The sequence below is a fragment of the Dermacentor variabilis genome, chromosome 3 (assembly GCF_050947875.1).
Source record: "Dermacentor variabilis isolate Ectoservices chromosome 3, ASM5094787v1, whole genome shotgun sequence".
Taxonomy (NCBI): Eukaryota; Metazoa; Arthropoda; class Arachnida; order Ixodida; family Ixodidae; genus Dermacentor; species Dermacentor variabilis.
Genome location: NC_134570.1, coordinates 39,936,207 through 39,960,424, shown reverse-complemented (window position 1 = coordinate 39,960,424; position 24,218 = coordinate 39,936,207). Strand labels below are relative to the sequence as shown.

At 46.2% G+C, this 24,218-nt stretch overlaps 1 protein-coding gene across 1 annotated transcript in view; it reads right to left on the bottom strand.

The window, feature by feature from the left end:
* Window positions 1-233: 233 nt before the first annotated feature.
* Window positions 234-24,218, bottom strand: part of LOC142574480 (scoloptoxin SSD14-like) — a 29,115-nt gene continuing 5,130 nt past the window's right edge. Inside the window, exons 4-13 of the mRNA XM_075683544.1 lie at window positions 22,335-22,432; window positions 19,084-19,276; window positions 18,343-18,506; window positions 17,217-17,273; window positions 15,355-15,508; window positions 14,336-14,404; window positions 10,579-10,648; window positions 9,603-9,790; window positions 1,751-1,988; window positions 234-263 (exon numbers count right to left, since the gene is read on the bottom strand). Of these exons, the coding sequence (XP_075539659.1) occupies window positions 234-263; window positions 1,751-1,988; window positions 9,603-9,790; window positions 10,579-10,648; window positions 14,336-14,404; window positions 15,355-15,508; window positions 17,217-17,273; window positions 18,343-18,506; window positions 19,084-19,276; window positions 22,335-22,432 (1,261 nt within the window). The remainder of the gene's footprint in view (window positions 264-1,750; window positions 1,989-9,602; window positions 9,791-10,578; window positions 10,649-14,335; window positions 14,405-15,354; window positions 15,509-17,216; window positions 17,274-18,342; window positions 18,507-19,083; window positions 19,277-22,334; window positions 22,433-24,218) is intronic.

The following is a 24,218-nucleotide window of genomic DNA, read 5'->3' as shown; positions in this document are numbered from 1 at the left end:
CACGTGGTTCCGGGTTCGATTCTCAACCTCGGCTGCTGCATTTCCGATGGGGATGAAGTGCAAAAAAAAAAGATGTATGATGTGCTTTGCGTGCTCGTTAAGAGAGACGCGGGTGGGCAACGAGCCGATCCGACGACGTCCCGCGTAACCCACCGAACAGTTTCGATTCGTCAACGCCGTATTTCAATTCAGTTCACCAAGATAAAACATGTGCGTGCAGTTTCATGCAATAATCACTGGAGGGAACTCAATAGCACCAGTGTCTACGGGAGCAGCAAGCGAAGCGTTTAAGCCAGCGTGAAACTTGCGGTTAGTAGATAGATTTGGCTTAGGTTGGTCCTTCTGGCTTTAAACGGCTCCGTGACTTTGTAAACTCACCATTTTCAACAAAGTACTGCGTTTTAAATAATTTGATAAGCATTGCTAAGAGTGTCTGATGGGAGGATTCGAACACGGGACCTCGCGCATTTGGAGACCCGATATGGAAACCATTATGCCACGGACGCATGCATCGGCAAGTGGCACAGAACGCCATCATGAATTTCTCGCGGACAACTCAGCGCGTTGACATTTGGCGCGTTTCGATTTGGCCAGCTCGACAGGCTAAACCGCTGCGACTATACCTGTTCGCTGAGTCCTCTGCTTTCACAAAAGTATACGTTGCTTTAAAATTTAAGAAATTGAAGGCAGGTAAAGCGTAAGAAACAAAGCCAAAACCGTTTAAGAATCCACACGCACGAAGAGCAGACAAGCCTGTGTACCACCCATCATTCCCGCAGTAACTGAACGATTGCAGCGCCAAAGTTCCCTTTTGTACATATTGTAGGAAACTCCGTGGTTCTTTATCAGTAAGTATGTTTAGTGCAATAAACGAGAAGAAAGGGGGTTAACCGAGGGACCCGATTCTTATTAATCGTATCATATGAAGCCAACAAACATGGACACCAAGGACAACATAGGGGAAATTACTTGTACTTATTAAGTGAATTAAGAAATGATAAATTCACGGAAATGAAAGTGGATGAAGAAAACAACTTGCCGCGGGTGGGAAGGGATCCCACGTCTTCGCATTGCACTTGCGATGCTTCCAGAGCATCGCACGCGTAACGCGAAGACGTGAGATCGTTCCCCACCTACGGCAAGTTCTTTTTTCCTCCACTTTCATTTCCATTAATTTATCGTTTCTTTAATTCACTTATTAAGTACAAGTAATTTCCCCCATGTTGTCCTTGGTGTCCATGTTTGTTGGCTTCTTATGATATAATTTTAATGCAGGTATATATAACGAGACAAAGTGGTTGCAGGCAGTGCGTTGATTATGGCATTCGATAGCTGGGGGGGGGGGGGCTATTCTGTAAGTGTCCACCTAGTGGACCTGTTCATTTCGTCTGGTTCTAAAGTGCTGATTGCCTGGTGGCACCTGTCTCGTTCTGGCGCGTGGCCCAGCCCAGCCCGGCAGAACTCCAGCAGCAGACAAAATGGCCATGTCCACTAGGTGGACACTTGCAGAATAGCCCCGCCCTCCCCGCCCCCTGCTGTCTAGTACATTATCCTCTCCTCTAGACTCACCACTATAATCTCTCTGTGTCCTTTTACTACCTTCCCATACTGCATTTCCGCTGGCCACCATTTATGTGTCAGCGTACCGCGCTACACCGTTACAATGCGGTCAGCAATAATGTCCTTCCAATCCTTTTCCGTTGTTTGTTTTGTTCATTTTAATAAACCACCATTGAGGCCTACTTCTTACCTGCGCCACTGCAGAGATGGCCGGGAGGCCTCCGCTGCCGCCGAAGGCGCCCACCAGCTCGGAAGGCGTGGAGAACTTGGTGATGATGGTGGGGACCATGGACGTCATGGGCCTCTTGCCGGGACCCAACTGGTTCGCCGGTGATGGGTCCAGGTTGAAGTGCTTTCCAGGCTTGGCGAAGGCGTCCATGTAATTATTGAGCAACAGTCCGGACGAGGACTCGAAGCCACTCCCGAACCTGTGTTGTTAATTTATGCGAGAGACCAGGGGTGACAGTGATGAAGCTCGCTTCGCGACTCCGTCGCTCTCATAATCGCCAGAATTTGACTTAAAGACGTGTATTAAATTCATCCGGCATGGAGCAATGAATGCATGTTATCACGAGTGATCTGTGAATGGCACTATAAGATTATGGCAATATTATTATGCAGAAAACAAAGGTAATGTTGAATAGCCTGGCAAGGGAAAAATAATTTATGACCTGCAGTCAGCCTCTGGAGTCTGCGCAGAAGTATGTTTATCTAGGTCAGCTACTCATACGAGACTGTAATTATGAGAAAGAAATTTACAGAAAAATAAAAATGGGTTGGAGAGCATACGGCAGGCATTGCCAAATCCTGAATGAGAGCATACCACTATATTTGAAGAAAAAAAAAGTACAATCATTGCATTCTACTGAAGGTTAAAGAAAATCGAGAACAATTTAAGGACCGTGCAAAGAGTGATGCAAAGAACATTGTTAGACGTAAAGTTGATGATGCGTGGTGTTTTATGGCCAAGGGCCAGGTTTGGTCAAAGAGCGCCATGACAAGTGCTAATGTTGACGATGTATTATGGATTGCGTGCACAATGAATTCCTCATGGTAGATGTGACACGGTTGTAAAAGGGCCTAAAACCTGTAGCTGTAAGTGGCGTAGAATATATAAGTGCTGAAATAATGACGGCGACCAGGCAGATGTGGGCTATGGCAATGGGCTTTCGTTAAAACATGATGCAATAAAACATAACACTGACACCAGAGTTTCAAGAAAGCCCTTGAATGCAGGGCTGCTAGTCATGTGCTAAAAGTTGCCTGGCCAAATGATTTTCAGGGTGTCAGTTTCGGCTAAAAAATCTAAGACTGCAGATTAAAAAGCGGTTCATTGCTAAGAAAAAATGCAGGGTGAAGGGGCATATTCTTGTGATATACAGCAGGGAAATACTTTTTCCTCTCTGTTTCTATGGCAGGCCACTGAATAAGAACATGGTTGGCTGAGAGACTATTGCCGCACTTAATACAAGTTGGAGGATCGCTCCCAGTCAAAAGGTATGAGTGAGTACCGTATGTGTGGCCTATCCTTAATCGGCAAAGAAGTAATTCCTTGTACCGTGCTGTTTTTCAACTTATTCAGTTCCCCAGTTTTGTTTTTACAATGTGAAGCTTATTCATTGTTTGTGTATCCCACTCGCCTTGTCAATGATTCCTCAATTTGCGGCGCAGAAAAGTCTTTAGGTCTGTGGCAAGTATGGCGGTATTTCCATGTTTGTCGCTAAAACTCACTGACGTAGCCATTTTGTCAGAAGCCTCTTTGCCATCTATACCCCTGTGGCCAGGTACCCAGCATAAGACAATCACTTGGTTGCACATATTTGCAGAGCATAACAAGAGATATAGTTCATTTTAAAACAGAGTTCTTTTGTTTTCGCAGGCTAATTAGGGCTCTCACTACACTTAATGAGTCTGTGAAGAGAACAGCCTTAGCGACGTTTGTGAGCCTTATGTGTTTAATAGCCGAGAGTATTGGCGGCGAGGAGTTACGGAGTCGCCATCTATCGGAAGCGCCTCGCTGGCGTAGTATGAGGGATCACGCGGCGCGCTCATCATAGGTTTTGCTGTCAGCGCTCATTGAAAACACCACGCGGGAGCTCTCCCGGACATTTTCTTAAGTACTTTAGAAACGAGAGAAGGTTTTTACTGTCTAAATAATAATCTTGGGCAAACTGAAAGCACAGAATCGTTTACAGACGCCATCTCTTTACCGAATACGTACAGTGAATTAACGCCATTGTGCACGGTCGACGCGATGGAGTCTCCCGGACCGGCTTCTTGCGTGAAAGGTAGGTAAACGCTGAGGCCAAACTATGTGAAATGTGTTCTTATAGTGTTTGTATAACTAAATGGAGCGTAATAGAATGAAGCCTCAATGCGGCGATCGCACAGATTCGCAGCGACCGACTGCGCGTCTGCATGCTTGTCCGCGCACTGTTTCGCTTTCTCCGCGCGCGCGTTCTCGCACCGTTCCATGAGCTTTAGGCCGCAGAATATGAGCATTTGACAGTATACAAGCAACCATTGTTGCGTGGGAGCTATCAGAGCTGTTCAAAAATAACTTCATTGTAGAGACTTCGACGCCTATGATGACTGTGATGACGACTGTGATGTGCCGTCGCGACGATTCAGTCTTTCTTTTTTAATTCTTGGACGTTTCAATATTATTTCTCGAGTTGCGTCGCACTATATGTTTATCGGTGTCCTCAGCATGCGGTTTCCCGCTGCTTCTTTTTTTTGTAATCCAGTACATTATTTCATAACACAAACATGACCATATGCCATGCTTTTTTTTAACGTGCTTCTTACTGCTCCCTTTCCACTCCAGTGAACTTGCCAGTATCTATAGCATCGACAAGTTCACAGACCAAACCGTCATGACATTAGTCGGGCAACGGACCCGGGCGAGCGTGTCAGTGCACGTTTTTGGAACATCGCAGACCGGGCACCGTAGCAGAAATCTTCCTCGCGTCTGTGCTTGCTGCATACGCGAGTTGTAGCCGATGACTGTTTGCCGGTTTTATGTTTCGCGAGCCAAGCTTATGCAGCTTCTTGTCCTGCGGCTACGTATGAATAAGACTGACACCGGGCTCCGTTGCGTACGTCTGGCACTGCAGCATCGAGCAGTAGCCTACCATGTTGCGCGCCTTCAAAGGCAGCCACTACCTATTGTAGTGCTTTCAATAGTTGTAAAGGAGACACTCGAAGCGGGAAAATATCGCCCCTAAATGAGGACCGCAGGGCACGAGGGAACAAACTCTCATTTCCAGCTCGCTTCGGCGCTCCCGAAGCAGCCGACGCGGCCGCTATGTCCACGTGATCCTTCATAGCACGTCATGCCGACGGTGGCGCCAGATTTTCCAGTGGTGGAGCTCGAGGTCATTAGCGTATGCTTCCGCTGGAAAGATGCTTGTGTGTGGGTTTAGTGCCCCAGATGTGGAAAATGAGGGTCCGAGAGCTGCGTAAGCAGCACCACCAGTAGACCTCGAAGCATCTGTGTAAAATTCAGCGCAGGAATACTTCTCTTTAAGTTCAAGAAAATGTGATTGTGTGTGAGCCTCAGGCGCTCGTTTCAATATTTTTAAGAAAGAGATGTCACATTCGATAGTTTGCCACTCCCAAGGCGGTGGAAGCCGAGTAGGAGCCATTAGGACATTCTCTAAAAAAGGGATGCCTGTTTCTTCTGACAGTGCTTCCAATCGGAGGGACAGAGGCCTGGTGGCTGGGCGGTTACGGAATAGCCTGGCAGTGGACAAGTCACTAATTGTAAAATGATATGGATGCTGAATATCTGATTTAACTTTCAGGGCGTAAGAGAAAGTTAAATATGCTCTTTGTAGATGTAGAGACCATTCGTTGGATTCAATGTACACGCTCTCTACAGGACTAGTCCTGAAAGCACACCTAACAAGACGGATACCCAAGTGGTGAATCGAATCTAGCATCTTCGAGGCACTGGGTGTAGCAGAGTTATACACTATAGCACCGTAGTCAAGGCGTGACCTTATCAGAGTTCTATACAAGCTCAAAAGGCACTTTCTGTCACTTCCCCAGGATGTACGGAACAAGAGCTTCAGAAGGTTCATTGTCGTCATGCACTTCACTTTCAGATATTTCAAATGGGGGATAAGTGTTCATTTAAAGTCTAAAATGAAGCCCAAAAATTTGTGTTCATGGCTCACAGGTAGTTGTCGTCGATTAAGGAAAATAGCGGTTTCAGGTACTATACCTCTCTTGTTCGAGAATAGAACACACGTGCTTTTTTGCGGGTTTAACTTAAACCCATTCTCCTCAGCCAACTTTGACAATTTATTTAGCCCAAGCTGAACATGTCGCTCACAGATGGAAAGACTACATGATTTAAAACCTATTTGTACGTCATCCACGTACACAGAATAAAACATTGTACGTGGTATGATGGTATAAAGCGAGTCCCTTTTTACAAGGAATAGAGTGCAGCTCAGCACGCTACTTTGTGGTACACCCGTTTCCTGTGTAAATAGAGGAGACAGCACATTACCAGCTCTGACGGGGAACGTGCGGTTAGATAGGTAACTCTGGATGACATTCAGCAAATTGCCTCGCGCTCCCATTTCAGCCAGGTCACGGAGAATTCCGAAAGGCCACGTCATGTCATACGCCTTCTCCATGTCAATAAATACTGACAAAAAGAACTGCTTATGCACGAAAGCATCGCGAATATTCGTCTGAATGCGAACAAGGTGATCAGTTGTGGATCTAGCTTCCTTGAAGCCACACTGTAGGGAATCTAATAGTTTGTTACTTTCAAGGAAATGAAGGAGACGCCGGTTAACCATTTTCTGTTAGACTTAAAGTTAGGAGCCAGGAAGAGAGTGGTGTGAATCAGAAAGGAAACAGGAATAGCCGATATTCTAGTTGACATTAAGAGATAGAAATGCAGCTGGGAAGGCCATATAATGCGTAGAGCAGATAGCCGGTGGACGATAAGAGTTACAGAATGGGTGCCAAGGGAAAAGAAGCACAGTCGAGGATGACAGAAAATTAGGCAAGGTGACGAAATTAAAAGGTCATAACTTCAACATGATAGCGAAAAAATATTTCTTACAATTAATTCTCTTATCAGGACATTGTCTTCACCTCTCATTTCCCTATACAATTGCTTCATATATGTATTATCTTTTGATATTTCTCACAATGAAGATTTGTATTACGTGATGAGCCAATAAGAATTTCAAACTACCTTGTTCGTCTACCATTTGTATATTATGTATTAGTATTGAATGTATTATAGTTTAGCGTTGTTCTTTATGGTTTTGTTTGCTGTATTTTTTGTCATAATTTTTTTATACAAGATGAAAATTGTGAGCTTCGTCTATTGTTATCATGCTTTCAATGCGAGTTTGAAACCTATACCCGCGTGCCTTATTTCACTTCAGTATTGGACCCATTAATAAGCCTTTGGCTACGGCTCCAAACAGCTGATGGAAATTTTATGTACGCTTCTAATCAAATAAACTTGACGAATGAAAAATTAGGAAATTTGCAGGTGCAGGTTGGAATCGGCCAGCAAGAGACAGGGGTAATTGGAAATCGCTGAGAGAGGCCTTAGTCCGGCAGTGGACTTAAAATAGGCTGATGATGATCAAACTGATGATGTTGATAAATATTATGAAGTGAATTCTGAAGGCGTTTAACGAAAAAGGGTGGCTGCTTGGTCCCGTTGGTGAAACACGGTTTAAACAACGAAATTGCGCCCCCCCCTCCCTCTGTCCTGTCGCCTTCTTCCTTTCTTCCATCCAGCGGATTGCGCACTAAAAAAGGTTTTGCAAAAAATACAAAAACAAAAAGCATATAATAAAACGTGGTGAAAGTGTCAGCCTATACCATATGCAGGAAAGGGAGCCCTGGCAATTCTATTTTTGTCCTGGCAACACGTAACTGAGTGTTGGAGGACACAAGCACTATCCTAATTGGATGTAAATATATTGTCAAGTAGTAGTGACGGTGAAGAAGGCAGCAAAACTTTGACGAAACTAGTATTTTATTGGGAGAACTTGTGCCCTCAAAAGCAGGCTACACCCAAAGAACAATGATAGCGGCAAGTGAACTTTACGTGCGCGCCTTCGATAGCTGCATTGCGTTGCATTCGATAGCGGCGGCTCCCTTTTATAGGCGGCCACTAAACACGAGACTTTTATTCTTAATCATGATGTAAAAGAGAGTTGTCTTGTCTTTCCTCGCCATACGTGCATAACATTGATTAGGAATTTTATTTTTGTTGAACGAAATCCAACTGTTTCTTTTAAATAAAAAACGCTTTTTGTTCCTGAATGTTGGTCCCCTCCTCACAAAGTCACGCTTCAATCGCTGCATCCACAACTATATACCCTTGCTACATGATGTCCGTGGCCAATGGCTCTGGACCGCTTTTCGCCGGAAGCTTCGCGGCCCATTTGAATCGACCTTGACCGGACGCGGTAAGTCGCGGGATAACGCGGATGGATAAGGCGTTAAATAGCGATGATGGCTTATAACGATCGGAACGTCATCAGCGCACCTGGCGCCGCCATCTGCAGAACTTGGCTTGTGCCATGCTTGCGCCATAAAGTAACATAGTAAACGTAAAGAGCGGACACTTCCGTCAATGCGCCGTCAATGCTACTCGCGGCACCGCCCGCACCAGTTCTTGTCGCCGCAGCGCTGTTGTTTGTACTGGCCGGATCAAGTTTCATAACATTCATAATGATACTGGGCTGCGTGGACATGAGCAAATGGCAGAATGCTTACGCTTACTTAGACAATTTCCAGGGGAGTTTCTGTGCAACTTTTCTAAATCTTTCGTGCGCGCTGTGTGTGTGTGTGTGTGTGTGTGTGTGTGTGTGTGTGTGTGTGTGTGTGTGTGTGCGTGCGTGCGTGCGTGCGTGCGTGCGTGCGTGCGTGCGTGCGTGCGTGCGTGCGTGCGTGCGTGCGTGCGTGCGTGCGTGCGTGCGTGTGTGTGTGTGTGTGTGTGTGTGTGTGTGTGTGTGTGTGTGTGTGTGTGTGTGTGTGTGTGTGTGTGTGTGTGTGTGTGTGTGTGTGTGTGTGTGTGCTACTTCGCCGAGCACATACGCATAAGAGGACATGTTTAAGTATTCTAGGCAACATTATAAGTATTCTGAACACGGTTCGTTATGAATTTCGCATTATTCTAGCGTAGCTCCCTTTTTGTTCCTGGGAAAGGCCACGGAAGTTTGAAGGTGTCTTCCTTCACCTAACGCATTGAACGCAGCATATTTAGGGGCAATGTAGAAGACGCTGACACAAACGCTGACACGACACGTGCTAGGCGGTGCGGGCACATCAAGATGGTGTCGCGTCCTGCAATTCACCTCTCGGAACGTCTTCTGGCATATCAATACTCCGTGGTTGGTCAAAGGGAGGCGGCTGGTATCGCGTAAGAGTGATCTATAAATGAATTTCTACCGGGAATTTTCTTACCAGTAAAAATGTTCGCGCGACTTTATGCGGTGCAAAACAACCACAAGAAACACGCGCACCAATCGACCGCGCAAAAATACAGTTAAGGTTCTGGTCCTATTGCTCCGGTGCTATCGCAACCGAAACTTCTGAACCGCAAAAATGCCCTAACGTTATAACCAATAAGCGCACCATTCACAGCAGCCTCGTTGTCTCTGCAAAGCTTGCTTCCCTGGAATACACGTTGAGATTCAGCAAGGTTGCGCTAATCTGTCGCTATGTTGTTGTTGTCTTTTCTCTTCTTTTTTGTACTTTATAAATGAAGATTCATACAGTCCTCGTTAACCACTCCATTACCTTATAGCCAATAAACTCATTCACAAAAACACAGGACACATATAGAGCACTATCAGTTATTACGACACAATTCTAAGACATATGGAACACATAGACGAGCATGTATCAAAAGTTCAAAAGCAATAGCTTTGATTACCATGCGTTAACGCCAAGTTTCACCTGATTTGGCTCAGGACTGCGAACGAGTCGCAAAAACATATCCCGTCTGTTCCCGGTGCCTTTTTGCGCTGTTAGGTAAAGAAACTCACATTCCGTTGAGCCCGGACGTGACACACAGAGCGTCGCCGTTGGGCGCCACGATAGTCAGCTGCGCGCCGCCAAAGTCCTCGTCGGGCGCGTACTTGATGCCGTAATCTTGTGGCGATGCCAGGGGCTTCGTCTTGTCGTAATTTTGCGCAGCGAATCCGATTGTGTCGGTCACCATGCTAGTCTGCCTCTGTAATACAGAGACAAATCAGCCCTACTTGGCACTATACTGCTCGCGGATAGTCGGTTAGTTCGCGCCAGTGGCGTAGCTAGGTCGTCTGGCACCCGGGGCTCTTAGCTCTTCTGTCACCCCCCCCCCCCCGGGTGTAGTCGAGGAAGGCGGGGATATCGACCATTTTCGGGTGTCTTCAGACGTATATGACACCCCCCCCCTCTACTGGCCCCGTGCACCCAGGGCCCATGGCCCCCCGGCCCCCCCTGTTGCTACGCCAGTGGTTCGCGCAGAAAAGTAGTTAGTCGGGACTAGTTGGTTGACAAACCTTGAAGAAGCATAGTAAGTGGCCGTAGTGTTTTCGAGATGAGATGAGATGAGATTAGATAGATAGATAGATAGATAGATAGATAGATAGATAGATAGATAGATAGATAGATAGATAGATAGATAGATAGATAGATAGATGGATGGATAGATGGATGGATAGATGGATAGATGGATGGATAGATAGATAGATAGATAGATAGATAGATAGATAGATAGATAGATAGATAGATAGATAGATAGATAGATAGATAGATAGATAGATAGATAGATAGATAGATAGATAGATAGATAGATAGATAGATAGATAGATAGATAGATAGATAGATGGATGGATGGATGGAGCGTGTGCGTGCGTGTTTGTGTGTGTGCATGTGTGTGCGTGTGTGTGTTTGTGCACACCTAAATGTTGCGTCGATAGCGACGACAATTATTTCAGTGAATTTACATTTGCCACCGATTCCATGGAATGTACTCACGTCTTTGACGTTTTGATCGTCTCCAAGCTCTGGCCGCTTTGCCAAGGCAAACTTCAAGGCCTCCACGAAACTTTGGAGAAGAAAGCGAAAGGGCGGTACAGCGTCTCAATCGAGATTTGTTCAGCACAGCTTCAAATCAAATAAAAATAACAGCTTACGTATCAAACTTAAACGTCTATATATATATATATATATATATATATATATATATATATATATATATATATATATATTAACGCGATAGCGTTAAGGGCCCGGTGTCGTAGAAAATCCGGCGTCAGCGCCACACGTCGCCGCCGAGCGTACAGTGTCGGACGTCATTTCGGTAAAAAAGAATTCGGACCACCTATACCCCGGTCTCCGGTGTGGTGCAAGGAAGTTACAGAAATAATTGAATTTCTCAAGCTAAAGTGCGAATAAAAATCGTAAAGTACGACTTACACGGAAGCTACAGACATGATAGCGTCGTATCGTAATTTGACTATAGGAGAAAACATAATTCTGTTACGCAAAAACTCAAAGAAACCTCTTTTTCAGCGTCTCTACCAACCATAGACCGGCCACGGCGTCCGCCATTTGCGCGCGCCGGTACGCGAGTATCTTGGAGGCCACGGAGCGGCGCGCCCGGTTCCTTGCAATACCGCCAGATGGCTTCTAACTTTCGCCGCATCGTGGCCTACAAAGAGGCCGCGTTTCTACCAGAAAGCTCGCTTTCGTTCATAGCGTTCGCGGCCAGCGTTTCCCGTAAACATTACGGTTACATACGCTCTAGTTGCTGGGAAGCGTGAGAAGTCAGGGATCTTTGAATGCTATCGCATTCCGACGCGGCCTATTCCAATACATGTAAAACGCAAAAACGTTTGTCTGAGATAACTCCTGGACCGATTTTAATAAAATTTGTTGCATGTGAGAAATAAAGTTAAATTCTATTGTCCGTTGAAACGGAATTCCGGTTTAGGGCCTGAATTTCGTTTAAGAAATTTTCAAATTTTGGGAGCTTGAAAAAAATAGAAGCCCGAAGTTTACAAAGTGATAACTTTGCATCAAGAACAGATATCGTGGTTCTGTAAACGACACACATTAGAGCATGGAAAGCGGAGAAATTCGATGTTCATGTTATATCTTACGTGAATTTGTTACGTATTGAACAAGGGTTCTGCAAAAGCAGTATTTTCATATTTCTGATTTTTTTTAGATTCATGTGTAACATCTATTTTTTCCGCTTTAGATGTACTATTATATGCAATTCACAGAACTCTGATATTTTAATTGCTGAGTTACAGAGTTGTAAACATGATAGTTTCGTTTTCTGAAAATGTTTGACATTTGCCTATATTTAATAAAAAGATGGCGACCTAAATGAAAAATTCGAGACCAACCGTCAATAGATATAAAGTTTTCTTTTAAATGCAACAAACCTTGCCAAATATGGTGCAGTGGTTGCCGAGAAAAACGAATTCTCCGAAACGGCCTCCAAATTTTTCTAACTGCAATGGCTCTGATGATAATTGCTTCGCCGAACAGTTCCTTTCATTTGGCCAGCAGCGGTCTCTATTGTTTTTGCCTCTGGCATTTAGCGCTGTTCCGTCTCGTAGGATGGATTATTGCAGAAAATGGGGGAGCGCCCTGCAAACCACAATGTGAAATTGTCACTAAGGTTGCCAACCGTGCCGAATATGACACGACCAGGTTTTGTTCACAACGCCTGAGCGCTGTCTCGGTTGCACGTCCCTTTTTCTTTTTTGTCCTTTGATGCGTTCTCGTAAGCATAAAGGCTGTTTAGTTGTCGTCGCCGTTATATTTCAGTTGGCGTTTGTGTTAGCGAGGCAATTACTGCACCTTTCTTGGTGTACATCACCGACTAGAAAAAGATTTGATGCCTTTGTAACACGTAGAGTTCTCGGCGATTGGAACACAATACTCGGAGTGCATATAACTGCCGGTCTTTTTGCGGCCACCGTGGGCGCTGGGGAACTGATGCATTCTAACGTGCGTCGAAAGCTAACGCCGTTGTGAGTCATTGGGACTTAAATTCGTGCCCCAGCAATCAACCGGCGCTCACCAGTAGCAAGAAAAGCGCCGGCCCCCATGCGGTGTGAGTATCGCGTTTCAATCTCTCAGCGCCACACACGGGGGGCTCCTAGCACCGGCTGGGTCGCCAGCCGCCACGAACGTCCGCCAAGCCTCCTTAAAACCCTTCGGGGAGGAACTACGTTGGTTAACGGCCTATTTCGAAGCACAATTCGGAGACGTTATCACTCGATATCTGCGCCTGTATCAGTGGTCCTACGTGCTTTCCTTTGAGCACCCACCTGCCTTAACCCTTTAATGCCAGTAATATTAGGGCACAGTAGAAAAAAGTTCTTTCAGCAGATTTTGACTTTATCCCCTCGCAATCGATCCCCACGAATATTTCGTGCGAATACCAAACTTCGTATGATTTTGGGGGGTATTTCGGAAATCCACGATATCGAGCACACAGGCCAACCAATGTTTCACACATATTGGAAGAAAAAGAAGTGAGTCTGAGGCAGTTCCTGGCTTAACTTGAGCAGAGCTGTTTATTTTTCACTAAAGATCACCAGATAATTAACGAAGTGCCTACGCGACCTTTTCTGGTAACCTATGACTGGTGAAAATACTGAACGCCCTTGTCATTTTTGTTTTGCACTTTGCGGTCCCAAAAAAAAATTTTTTTTGGTTTTCCTTTGCACTCTCTATAGTCGCTTGCATGGTTGGCGTGTGCCGCTAACGGCTGGTCACTGTCTGGTGCTGTCAGAGCTCACGCTGACTAGAAGCACGAGGCGTAGCAAGGTGGGAGGGGGAGGGAAAAGCATTGCGAACACGCACCCCCCCCCCCCGCACCCGTCTAAAATGTTTGTGTGTCAAGGTTGCCCGGCATAGAATGACGTGCGACAACACCCGCCTGCACCGCGCCCCCTTACCCCGGTCGAGTATGCGGCTGCATGCCCACAAAAAAGTTTTCTGGCTACCCCACTGGCTACAGGTACTGGCTTGACACGACCTCTCTTCCTTTTAGGCTGCTCTCATCGCTTATATCTTCCGGCACAAGGCGCACGTGAAGCCACTTCAAATCGTAAAAAGACTTAACGTTCATTCATTGCCGAGAAAAACGAGGCCCTTTCCAAGTCCCTTGACAGCATGTTTCTACAGCAATTGATTGCCGCAAATGCCGAATGACGCGAATTCGCCACCACAGGAGTGACAGCGGTAATGCAAACGTAAACTGCATCCTCAAGCTCACTATATACGCGTCGAAATATCTGCTACGTAAACAACCCGAAGAAAATTTTGTAAGCATGCCATTGGACTTCCGCGAAAGTAGTGTGTGCCATGAAGTAACCATCTCGCAGCGGCAGAGTAAGGACGGGCCAGCACGTTTACTACGGGAGCCAGCCTGGCCAAGGGCTCGGGCGTGACGCCTGTGGAGCATCTAATATGGCGATCGCCCATTCACGCGCCGAGCGTGGTCTCTTTGGGAGCGAGGCCAGCATCAAGATCGCCGTCACGACTGTTATCGTGAAGCTACAGTCTAAAATCTTCATTAGTGAAATTGTTAATTCGGTAACATGCATAGCGTACAATAAGAGTGCCCGATGTAACAATAATAATAATAATAATACCTTTATTCATAAAAACAAGTGGTGCAAAGTGCCAAGGCATTAAGAAAAAAGATGCTACAAAAGCAACTTGGCTGGTCTTAATAACCGGAAGGTGCAAAACGCGATTCACTTACTGATGTATCCTGGCAGGAGACATGGTGGGATATATGTGCTTTTTCTCAGCCTCTTCGAGGGACCTCATGCTGCGATTGAACACGAAGTGTACCACGGGTAAACGTGCGAGCGCAAAAAGCTTACAGTTGCTAGACTAGACTTTTTGCATTTACCACTCCCCCTCTGTAATGCCCTTGGCCCTGAGGGCTATAATAAATGAAATGAAAATGAAAACTATTCCTGCGTTTATGCACACGCGCAGGTATTATATTGCTTTAATTCAGTGTATGGCGTCTGTAGTCAGCATCCATGAAGCCAAGGACACTTGACTGAAGCTTACAGCGCCTTGAAATGAAGGGCGGTAGCGCCACTTCCGTTTCTGGCTATTTATTTTCCAGCTTACCTGTCGGCCTCATCTCACGGTAAGAGAGACCGTTGTCGTATTACAAGGATGTTTAATTTACTGATACAGCTTAACGTATTACTCATCTTTATCGCCTTTAGGTTCATCTACTGACGCTGTTACGTGCGCGCGTGTGTGTGCTCGGACAGGTTCTGGCTTCAAGCGCTCTCAACAGCCGGCCCTATGATACCGTGAAAGCATCGGCTAGTTGGTTGTCCATAGTGAGGCGGGAAACAGCGATAAAGACACGAACACAGGTGAAGGCAGACGACACTTGTCGCAACGTGTCTTTTTCTATGTGCCTTCACCTGCGTCCATGTCTGCAAATCTGCGTCGCGTCTGATGCTGTAATACTTTAACATTTCAACTGCAGGGTCGTGCAAATGCACAGCCGAACCAATGCTCTTTCGCGCCGGCGGTTCTCGTTACCCAAGCTCGCTCAACGGGCTCCTCGCTTTGCCTAAAGCTCCCTAATGGAAAGGGTGATCAGTGCCGCTTAATGTAAGTGCATATATTGGCTTGCCGTTTTCGCCACGTCTGAAGGCAGCATCCTCGGCCTCTCGTCGGATACGCCCGCAGTGTGGCAAGGCGACCCAAAAAGCCGGCGCGCACGTGAGACAGAATGACGAAACTCACGCCACGTGTATCTTGTGGACGGCCACGGCGAGCACAACGCCGGCGCCCGGAATGGGAGCCGAGTGTATGTGCTGCCTGCCCCCGATCTTGGAAGACAGTGGGTCCTGCCAGACGGGTTGGTATACGGACAGGTCGCTTTTCTTGAGGGACCCACCTGCGGAAAGAGTGAGAAAATGGAGCGAGAAACGCCGCCCCCGAATGACGTATACTGTCGGTGCGGCCACTTCTCACGAGCAACCCGTCGTAGGATCGAAACAACTCCAGATTACGATCACGAAATGAGGATACCCTTCCTAACCACTGGGTGGCGCCGGCTGACCTTGTACGACGTTTCCAAATTGCATCTCCGTCATTTCGCAGCCCACGTGTTCATGTTCGCGAGTATATTGTGCTTGAAATGAGGCACTCCCGAGGGACCTCACGTTAAACTATCTGCCCGGAAACATTTGTATTTTGCAAAATACTCTAACCCACCGAGTGAGCTCCGGCTGATTCGATAGCCTGCTACACTTCTACATCGGGAGCGCAGTGAGTAGCAGCATAGCAGACAATCGAACTAGCCGGGGCGACTGCCAGGACATCGCGACGTCCTGCTGTGGATGTGCGCCCTGATTAGAGAACTCCACATTGTGCATCGCCTCCTCGGCCAGATAACACGTGAAATCCTTGAAACGTATCGCCCGGAAAAAAAAGAAAATTCTCTCTGTGTCAGCCAGCCATCCACACTGATGCGAACAACGTTGTCCTTGGCGCCGTATAGGGGTGCAGTGGCAAGACTGCTCCGGAAAAGTAATCGCTACGTCAGCCGAACTCTATCTCGTACTTAGGAAAACTACTCGTCTACCGAGAAGGAATGCTTCGCCGCGGTGTGGGCGGTTATCAAGTTTCGCTCGTATTTTTACGGCCGTTTATTCAAGGTTGTCAGCGAGCAATAATTCTCTTTGTTGGCTGACTAACTTAAAAGACCCATCTGGCCGTCTGGGGCTCTGGAGTCTCAGGCTTCAGGAGCTCGACGTGACCATAATTTACGAATTATGGAAGAGGCACACCGACGCCGACTGCCTCACGCGGTCACCCGTCGAGTCCGCAGGTATCAATCACGTAGACGTGGACGCTGTATTTTTCGGCGTCGTCGACACCGTCACCATTTCACAGAAGCAACGCCACGACCCACAGTTGCTCTCCCAATTCATTTCTTGGAAGGCCGAAGTAAAGACGTTCCGCGACTCTATGCCAGGGGACTGCGCTTGTTTTGTCTGCGGAACGATGTCCTCTGTAAGAACTTTTCTACCCGTGGCAGCACGTACCTGCTTGTACGGGCACCACTTCGAAAAAGAAATACAAAAAGCATGCCACGATGAAACCAACGCCGATCATGGAGGCTACGCGAGGACATTGTCCCGACTCCGACGCAAGTACTACTGCACGAAGCTACCCGCTGCTGTAAAACATCACGTACAAACATGTGCCGACTGCCAAAGACGTAAAGCGCCTTCCGGCAAGCCTGCAGGTCTCTTACATCCAGCCCAGGTACCAGGCCAGCCATTCGCCCAAGTTGGAATGGATTTCCTGGGCCCATTTCAAACTACTACAGCAGGCAACAGATGGATCATTGTTGCCACCGATTACCTGACGCGCTACGAGGAGACGAAAGCTACACAGCCGGGCACAGCAGCCGAAGCAGCCCACTTTCTTCATCGAAAACGTCGTCCTTAGGCACGGCGCCCCAAGAGTAGTCATCACAGACAGGGGAACTGCCTTCACTGCCGAACTCCCTGACTCGGTTCTCAGACTCAGTGGTACAAGCCACTCGAAAATAACCGCACACCTCTCCAGACCAACTGGCGGTTGGTCATACCTACCGACGTTGAATTCACTCAGCGCCCTGAAGAAACCAGACAGCTTGCCGGCGTACTTCCCTGCCTTCAGCAAGACCAAGATGCAAAACGGTACGATCTTCGACACAGAGTCTGGATACCCATATGTCGTCGTGGACTTTCCGAAGATCTGCTAAGATGGTACTTTGGGCCGTACAGAGTGATCCGCCGCCTGGGCGACTTGCATGAGGCCGTTCCTGACAGTGACAAATAGCTCCAGTCGCCGCAAACACTTACCCGAAGTGGTGCATGGGGTACAGATGAAGCCGCACCTCTCGAACTAACTTTCGTTTGTTTCTTTTCTCTTTGCTTTTTTTTTTGCCTGCTTTACTCTGTGCCGTTGTACACCGGCCTCATACACTTAAATTGCACATAGGGACGATGCCTATAGTTCGGAGGCACGCACATGCCGCGCCTGTACTCCCACGAATAAGAGGACAATGTGAGTAAGCATGAGCGTTTTTATGAAGGCGCAATGAATAAGTCCCGGTTGCGTTCAGTATTAAAAAGGCGAAATGCCACTGGGCCTCCTGAATAGTGCTCTACGACCCCTGTTTTTGACGTTGCGACAATAATAAAATGCCCCCACAAATTTTTTTTTTAGTTTTTAAATTCCTACCTTCCTCCCACTTCTTAAGTATTAGGAACACACTCAAACGTACTGATTTCATTTATTTCCAGTGCTTCCCATCTAATTTCGTACGATTGCATGATTTATACGATGGAGAATGCAGCAGGTTTATGTATATGTGTGTGCAGTAACCGTTTCCACATATTGAGCGTATATATAGTAAAAATACAAAGAAGCACTTTCTGTACACTTCGGCCTCGGATATAACACGAACACCCAGTGGAATCACTGCACAGAGGCATATGTCGCACACATGCTAGAGAAAATGTTGACACTTTGCAGTATAAAATTTACCGACGCTACAGGCGAATAAACAAGCACATAAAAACAGTAAGTCTACGTATAGTAAACGTAAGTTGGAATTGGGATGAAAAAGGATGGAAAACTACATTTTCTCAATACCTATAGAAATAAGACATCTATATAGTGCGTCAGCCATCGTACGAACGGTGCGAATATGCTGAAACATGTCTACGTTACCGGCGTCCGCAATGTTCTTTTCGATCTCGTCGGCGAGCTCATTTTGGTAAAGGTGCTCCGGACCGTGCTCGGCCAGCTTCGTCAGCAGCTCGGCGAGTTGCGCCTGGACGAGCTTGTCCCCGCGCCGCAACAGAGTGCCGGTGGCGCTGTTGGAGAATCGCTTCCTGCATCAAAAAAAAAAAAAAAAAAAAAAGGGACCACGCTGTTTCAACTAGGGATCGTTATGTTTGTAACAGGGACATCTCTCTCTCTCTCTCTCTCTCTCTCTCTCTTTTCCTTTTTTTTTTTGATGTGCAGAAACCATACACAATTATTGTCTACCTAAGCGACTATCCGAACGCTTCTAGAAAGTTATTCGTTCTACGTAAAAAGGAACGATGCGCTAGAAGGCGCGTATTTGTTGCAGTGAGGACATTTAGCCAACGTTTGTGGCTTCCCTGCGTATTCCCGCGAAGCAACAGAGCCGCCAATATACACAGTTGTAAGGGTAGTACAGGTAGATATATACATAGAAGCTCATTCGTCACATGTGATGGGTCTTGTCTCCAGCGGCAAGAGCGCCGGCGTGCAAGGCGACATCCGTCCTCCTCTCCCGCAGCTCACATAATTAGTGCCGAATCGTGTAGTAATTTCTCTCGAGTGCGACGGTTACAGAACGATTGCAGCGTGACAGTCTTCTCCGGCAATCTTAGCATTAAGCTCGTCTGAGACCAACTTTCTCCGGCTGAAGGGATCACATACCTGAGGGAAGCCGACACGCTGAGTACATTCTCGTTGTTCGCCAGGGCGGCGGCAAGGTGATGTCCGACGGTGAAGCCCTCCTTGGCCAAGCGGATGGCCGGCTGGAACACGGCCTTCCAGGGAAGCTTGCCCACCTTGGTGTGCAGAGCCTTCAACCCGGCCAGCGCGCCCGGCACGATCGGAGCGTCGGCACCTGAGAGGACGGAACGCACGAAATGCAAGCACTGGCGCGAGCATGCAATGGTGTTTTTCCGGTGACCATTTTCAACGCCTAACAAGTGTTTCATGTTACAACGGTTCACATTGGGGAACGCACGCGAGCACCAGCGATTACGCTGGAATGTACGATGAGTCATGGATGAATTGCCGAGGCGCCACGTAGACCAAATTTCGGCCACCGCCTGTCACTGCCTGTGGCAGTGACAGGCGGTGGCCGAAATGACCGGCGGTGACCGGCGGTGGCCGACAGGCGGTGGCCACAGTGACAGGCAGGCCACCGCCTGCCTGTCACTACAGTCTACCTCAATTTGCCGATTGGACGATGTTCCACAAAGTGAATAGTTAAAGCGCTTATTAGTCTATATTTAATTATTCTCTCGAAAATCACGATTTATCGTAGATATAATTTCCGTCACCTCGTGTAAGTCATCTGAATATGCAGAACTGCGCTATATGTGTGTTCCGTGCGATTTCTGAAATATTCGTTCGAACTAGAAAAATAAAAGGTTATATAAATGCTCTTGCGATATATCTTGCGTCGCTGTTGAATGTTGTTGGCTCCCGTGAATTTAACTCAAACTGGACCAAAGTTTAGGCCTCACATTACTTGGTGCCTATCACTATCGTTATATTCGGCGAATTAGGATTTTTTAGAACAGAATGGCCATTATCAAGGCTAAAGAATTGCCGGCTTAAAACGGAAACATGACAACGTACGTTTATATGGATGCTGCCGTGTTTGGTAAATATCAAGTTAAAGAAAAACACGGGTTACATGTATGTTATAAAAACAGTGGACTGGAGAAGAATAAGACGATCACGCGTGGTCGGGTCAACGTTTCTTCTACACAGTCGATCAGTCGCGGCCAAGAAAGTTCTAAAGAACATGCTGGAAGGGAAGCTCCCGCCGCTCTTGCCCCAACTTCACCTTTGAAATAGAGCCTTGGCGGGTGCATGGCGTCCGCATACAGTTAGGTGCTTTGGTTGTGTTATTGTAAATGCTAGGTTAATTAGAAAATAATAGCTGGCTGCGCCCAACGAAAGTAATTCCTTCGACTGAGTTTTGATGATATTATCGCCAATAAAGCATATCAAGGCGTTCAGGCTTCATTTTAAAACCAGTAACACAATGACAAACGCCCACCAGCCTCTGTATACAGCAAATTAAGGCACGTCCGCGGGCATTGTGATGAAAGCGCTTATTTTCTTTCTCTCTGAGCTAATGTACTATTATGCGCTTTTCAAGATGGCGGTGCTCCGGCTTCGCTTTTCGGGACATCATTTAGACTGCAGCAATTTTTTATCGACCGCTTCATAGCCCAGTAGTCATGGGAGACTGAGCCAAACTTGCCCGACGCATTATATTTGGCAACATCAATTTTAAACCAATTGGCTGTAAAGCGAGAAATGCTAAATCCGCATAGCACATTCAGAGTGGCCCGCAAGTTGTACCACGCATGTAGCGGCGTCCGCCGTCGCCACGGTCTCGCTCGGACGATTGTATATTGTACGATCCAGTCATATCTTATCATTTGTCGCTCAGAACGACCGATCATTTTGATAGCAGCAGCACGCTAGCGTATAGGAGACAAAGACGAAAAATGGAAAATACTGCTACTACAAGTACCTACTACTACTACTATACTGCTACTGCTGCTGCTACTGCTGCTGCCACTTATAATAATAATAATAATAATAATAATAATAATAATAATAATAATAATAATAATAATAATAATAATAACAATAATAATAATAATAATAATAATAATAATAATAATAATAATAATAATAATAATAATAATAATAATAATAATAATAATCTTTATTACAAATAATGAAATTGTACATATGATTTTGCTAGGTCTGCCGAAGCCTTCTGTGGGCTTGTATATATATGGCAGAAACCTGGCAGTCAGGGCAATGCATTATGTACCTTAATACAGACAAACTAAATGTCAAACTAAAAAAAATAAGAAAGAACGAATAAGAAGGAATAAAGAACGAATAAGAAGAACGAATAATAATAATAATAATAATAAATAAAGAATAATGAGCACATCCCGTATGTGTAAAACATGGTTTAAATATGTCGAAGCATCACATAGGAGCATCAAAGGCAATTGTTTAGAATGCAGTGCTTGGCGGGCAACAGACGCTGCGTTGCACACACAGATCCAGTATTATTATTATTATTATTATTATTATTATTATTATTATTATTATTATTATTATTATTATTATTATTATTATTATTATTATTTAGGAGCGTTTGCCGCAGGTTCAGTTCTCCCCAGAACTGCGCTTCAGCCACGCGGGCTCCGGCTGGTGCAAGTTTGCAAGTGTAGCGCACAGATCAATGCGAAACTTCCACGTTTTCGTTTTCCTGGGCCCCACGCTTGTATCCTGCGCTTTCAAAACTGTAACGGCTTATAAGAAAGAACCGCACTCCAACATCCTCTTGTTCGCCACAATTTATGGCATGCGGGCTAAAGTACTTGTACCGAAGTGGACTTTTTGTAATAAACCACTGGCTTATTGCTTTTACACGTTACAGAAGCTGTACAACTACACTCCCCCATTTTCCTTATCATCAAGCCCTCCCCCCCCAAAAAAAAATAAAAAAATTATCTGCCAGCGTTTCACCTCTAATCTATGATGTCTCCTTTCTACATTTCTTAGCGTTATGCCTAACGTTATACTTTGCATCGTGTGCGGTCATTTGTTTACTTTCAATTACCTTTGCACGCTTCCATATGTTTTCTTGCATTAGGTTGCCGGTATAAGAACATCCGTTGGTGTATAGTCCTTCTAATCGATTTTTACTGTCGTTCAGGTTTAGAAATCAAGTTCAACGCCCCAAAGCAATTCGCGCTTTTGCAGACCTTCCCGACCAGAATGTATATGGCCGCTGTAACCAGGATTCGAACTCATGAACTTAGTAGAGAGCACTCAACCAACGCGAAGGGTCCTACAGGGTTCCAAGTCACGGTAAGGGGAAACCCCGTGACCATCTGGTCAACATGACGTACCGAGTTTCAACACCGACGCGTTGGCTGAAAACATATCCGGTGTGACGCTTGCCGGAGACACTCCCAGGGCGTCCAGGGCTTGAACCTTCATCGTGGACCTGAAACCCGCAGAGAACATGATTCATTGCTCCTTCAAGACGACTCGCGTCTGCAGGTCGCTTTGCATCCATTATCAGAAATGTAGTTCACGCATGACTCTTTGCGGTCAAGGCTGGGGTAAAAAAACGGTATTTTGACCTCGTATATTATTTCGACCGCCACCAGAATCAGCTATGCTCGTGCTACCAATGTTACTAAAGGCAGGCGTGCAAACATGGACACCAGTATAGGGACGAAAAGGGCAACGAAAAAGCCGACTGTCCCTAAAACGTTCCACAGTGCCGGAGCAAAAAAGTACACAAAAAAAAAAGGAAGCTCATCTGCGCATGCTCAAACGCACACTTCTCCGTTCTCATAAAAATGTATAACCTTTCCTCGTGCATTGAAGCTTTGCATATTATTCATTTCGGTAGCACATGCGTAAGTCAGCCCTTGATTACGGTGCACGAAGAAAAATCCTTGTGCCGTGTGCCAACCCATAAACACGAGCTGGTCAGTTTTGTGTCCTCCTAGCTTTGCGCTACTCTGCGGCTCTTCGGTTGATACCTAGCGCTTTGTGTTTTTATCCCTGCTTGTGGCTGTGTGCGCAGCACGCCTGCATTCGTACCTGTAACATTTGTGGCTGTCAAAAAAAAAGAAATCTAACAATTTCTGTGCATCTACCACGGTTACAGTACGCGTTAGGTGAATATCAATTGCTGTGTTCCTCGTTAGAGACACTGGACAGGCGGCCACTGTCATAGCCGGACATACTTGGACAGTGGTCACAACGGTCGTTAGTGACCAAGGAAGTCACAGTGCTATCGTTCGCTTCGTGTGGTCTACTGGCCTGCCAGTTAGACTGTGATAGTGACGCCTGCCACCTCATAATTTTGTGCTCCAATTTCCGTTTGAATACTCCTCTTCCTACCTCCGTAAATATTCAGATCTCCTTTCCCCCATCCTGAATGGCAAAGCAGACTTTTTTCTAGTTAACTTCCCTGCACTTTTTCTCTTTCTCTCTTACCAACTTGCTCAACTTCCTGTCGTTTTAAGACCGTAACTGCTGGTTGAACTAACTGCCGTCACGTGAGAAACATGACGACAAAGTTGACCGCTGAGGCGCTATCGAAATGAGCGAGATAGTTTGCATCCATGCGCGAAGGGGCAAATACGACTGAAGAACACAGGGCGTCCTGTGTTCTTCAGTCTTCTTTGTCCCTGTGTGCTTTCCTTACCACGAGACGCTATGCTGACGACCGTGGCGTGTATTAAAAGCTCCCGTGGCAGGTATTACAATTCTACTTCTTGAAGTGGATGGCTCGAAGAGACAGATGTACTTTGCACAAGAAATCAAACTGCTTATTTGACTAATTACCAAAACATCGCTAACTACATTTACTGCACTTATTGCAATCTACGAATTCTAACCGGCGAGTTCGCAAGTCGTATCCAATTGGAACGAATTTTTTATAAACACAGCCCCAATACATCCGTGCGCACATGTTTGATTTTTCTAGGACTTGTCAGCTCGCAAAGTCACAAACATGTTTGAAGGGCAGAGGAAGAAACTTTAGGCAAACCCATGTACTGCTTATCTTTCCTGCGACACTTGAACCGTCATATTTGCAGCTCCTATAGCCACTTTCTTTAATTATTATTACTGACATGGTGACATATAGGTTGGCACTCTTATGCGGCACCAGTTACTGCTGGTCGCTTGCCAAAGTAAAATGCTGTCGCAAAACATTTCCCCAAATATGTCACAAAATGAGTCACTAATAAGGTCGAGCTCGTTTACAACGA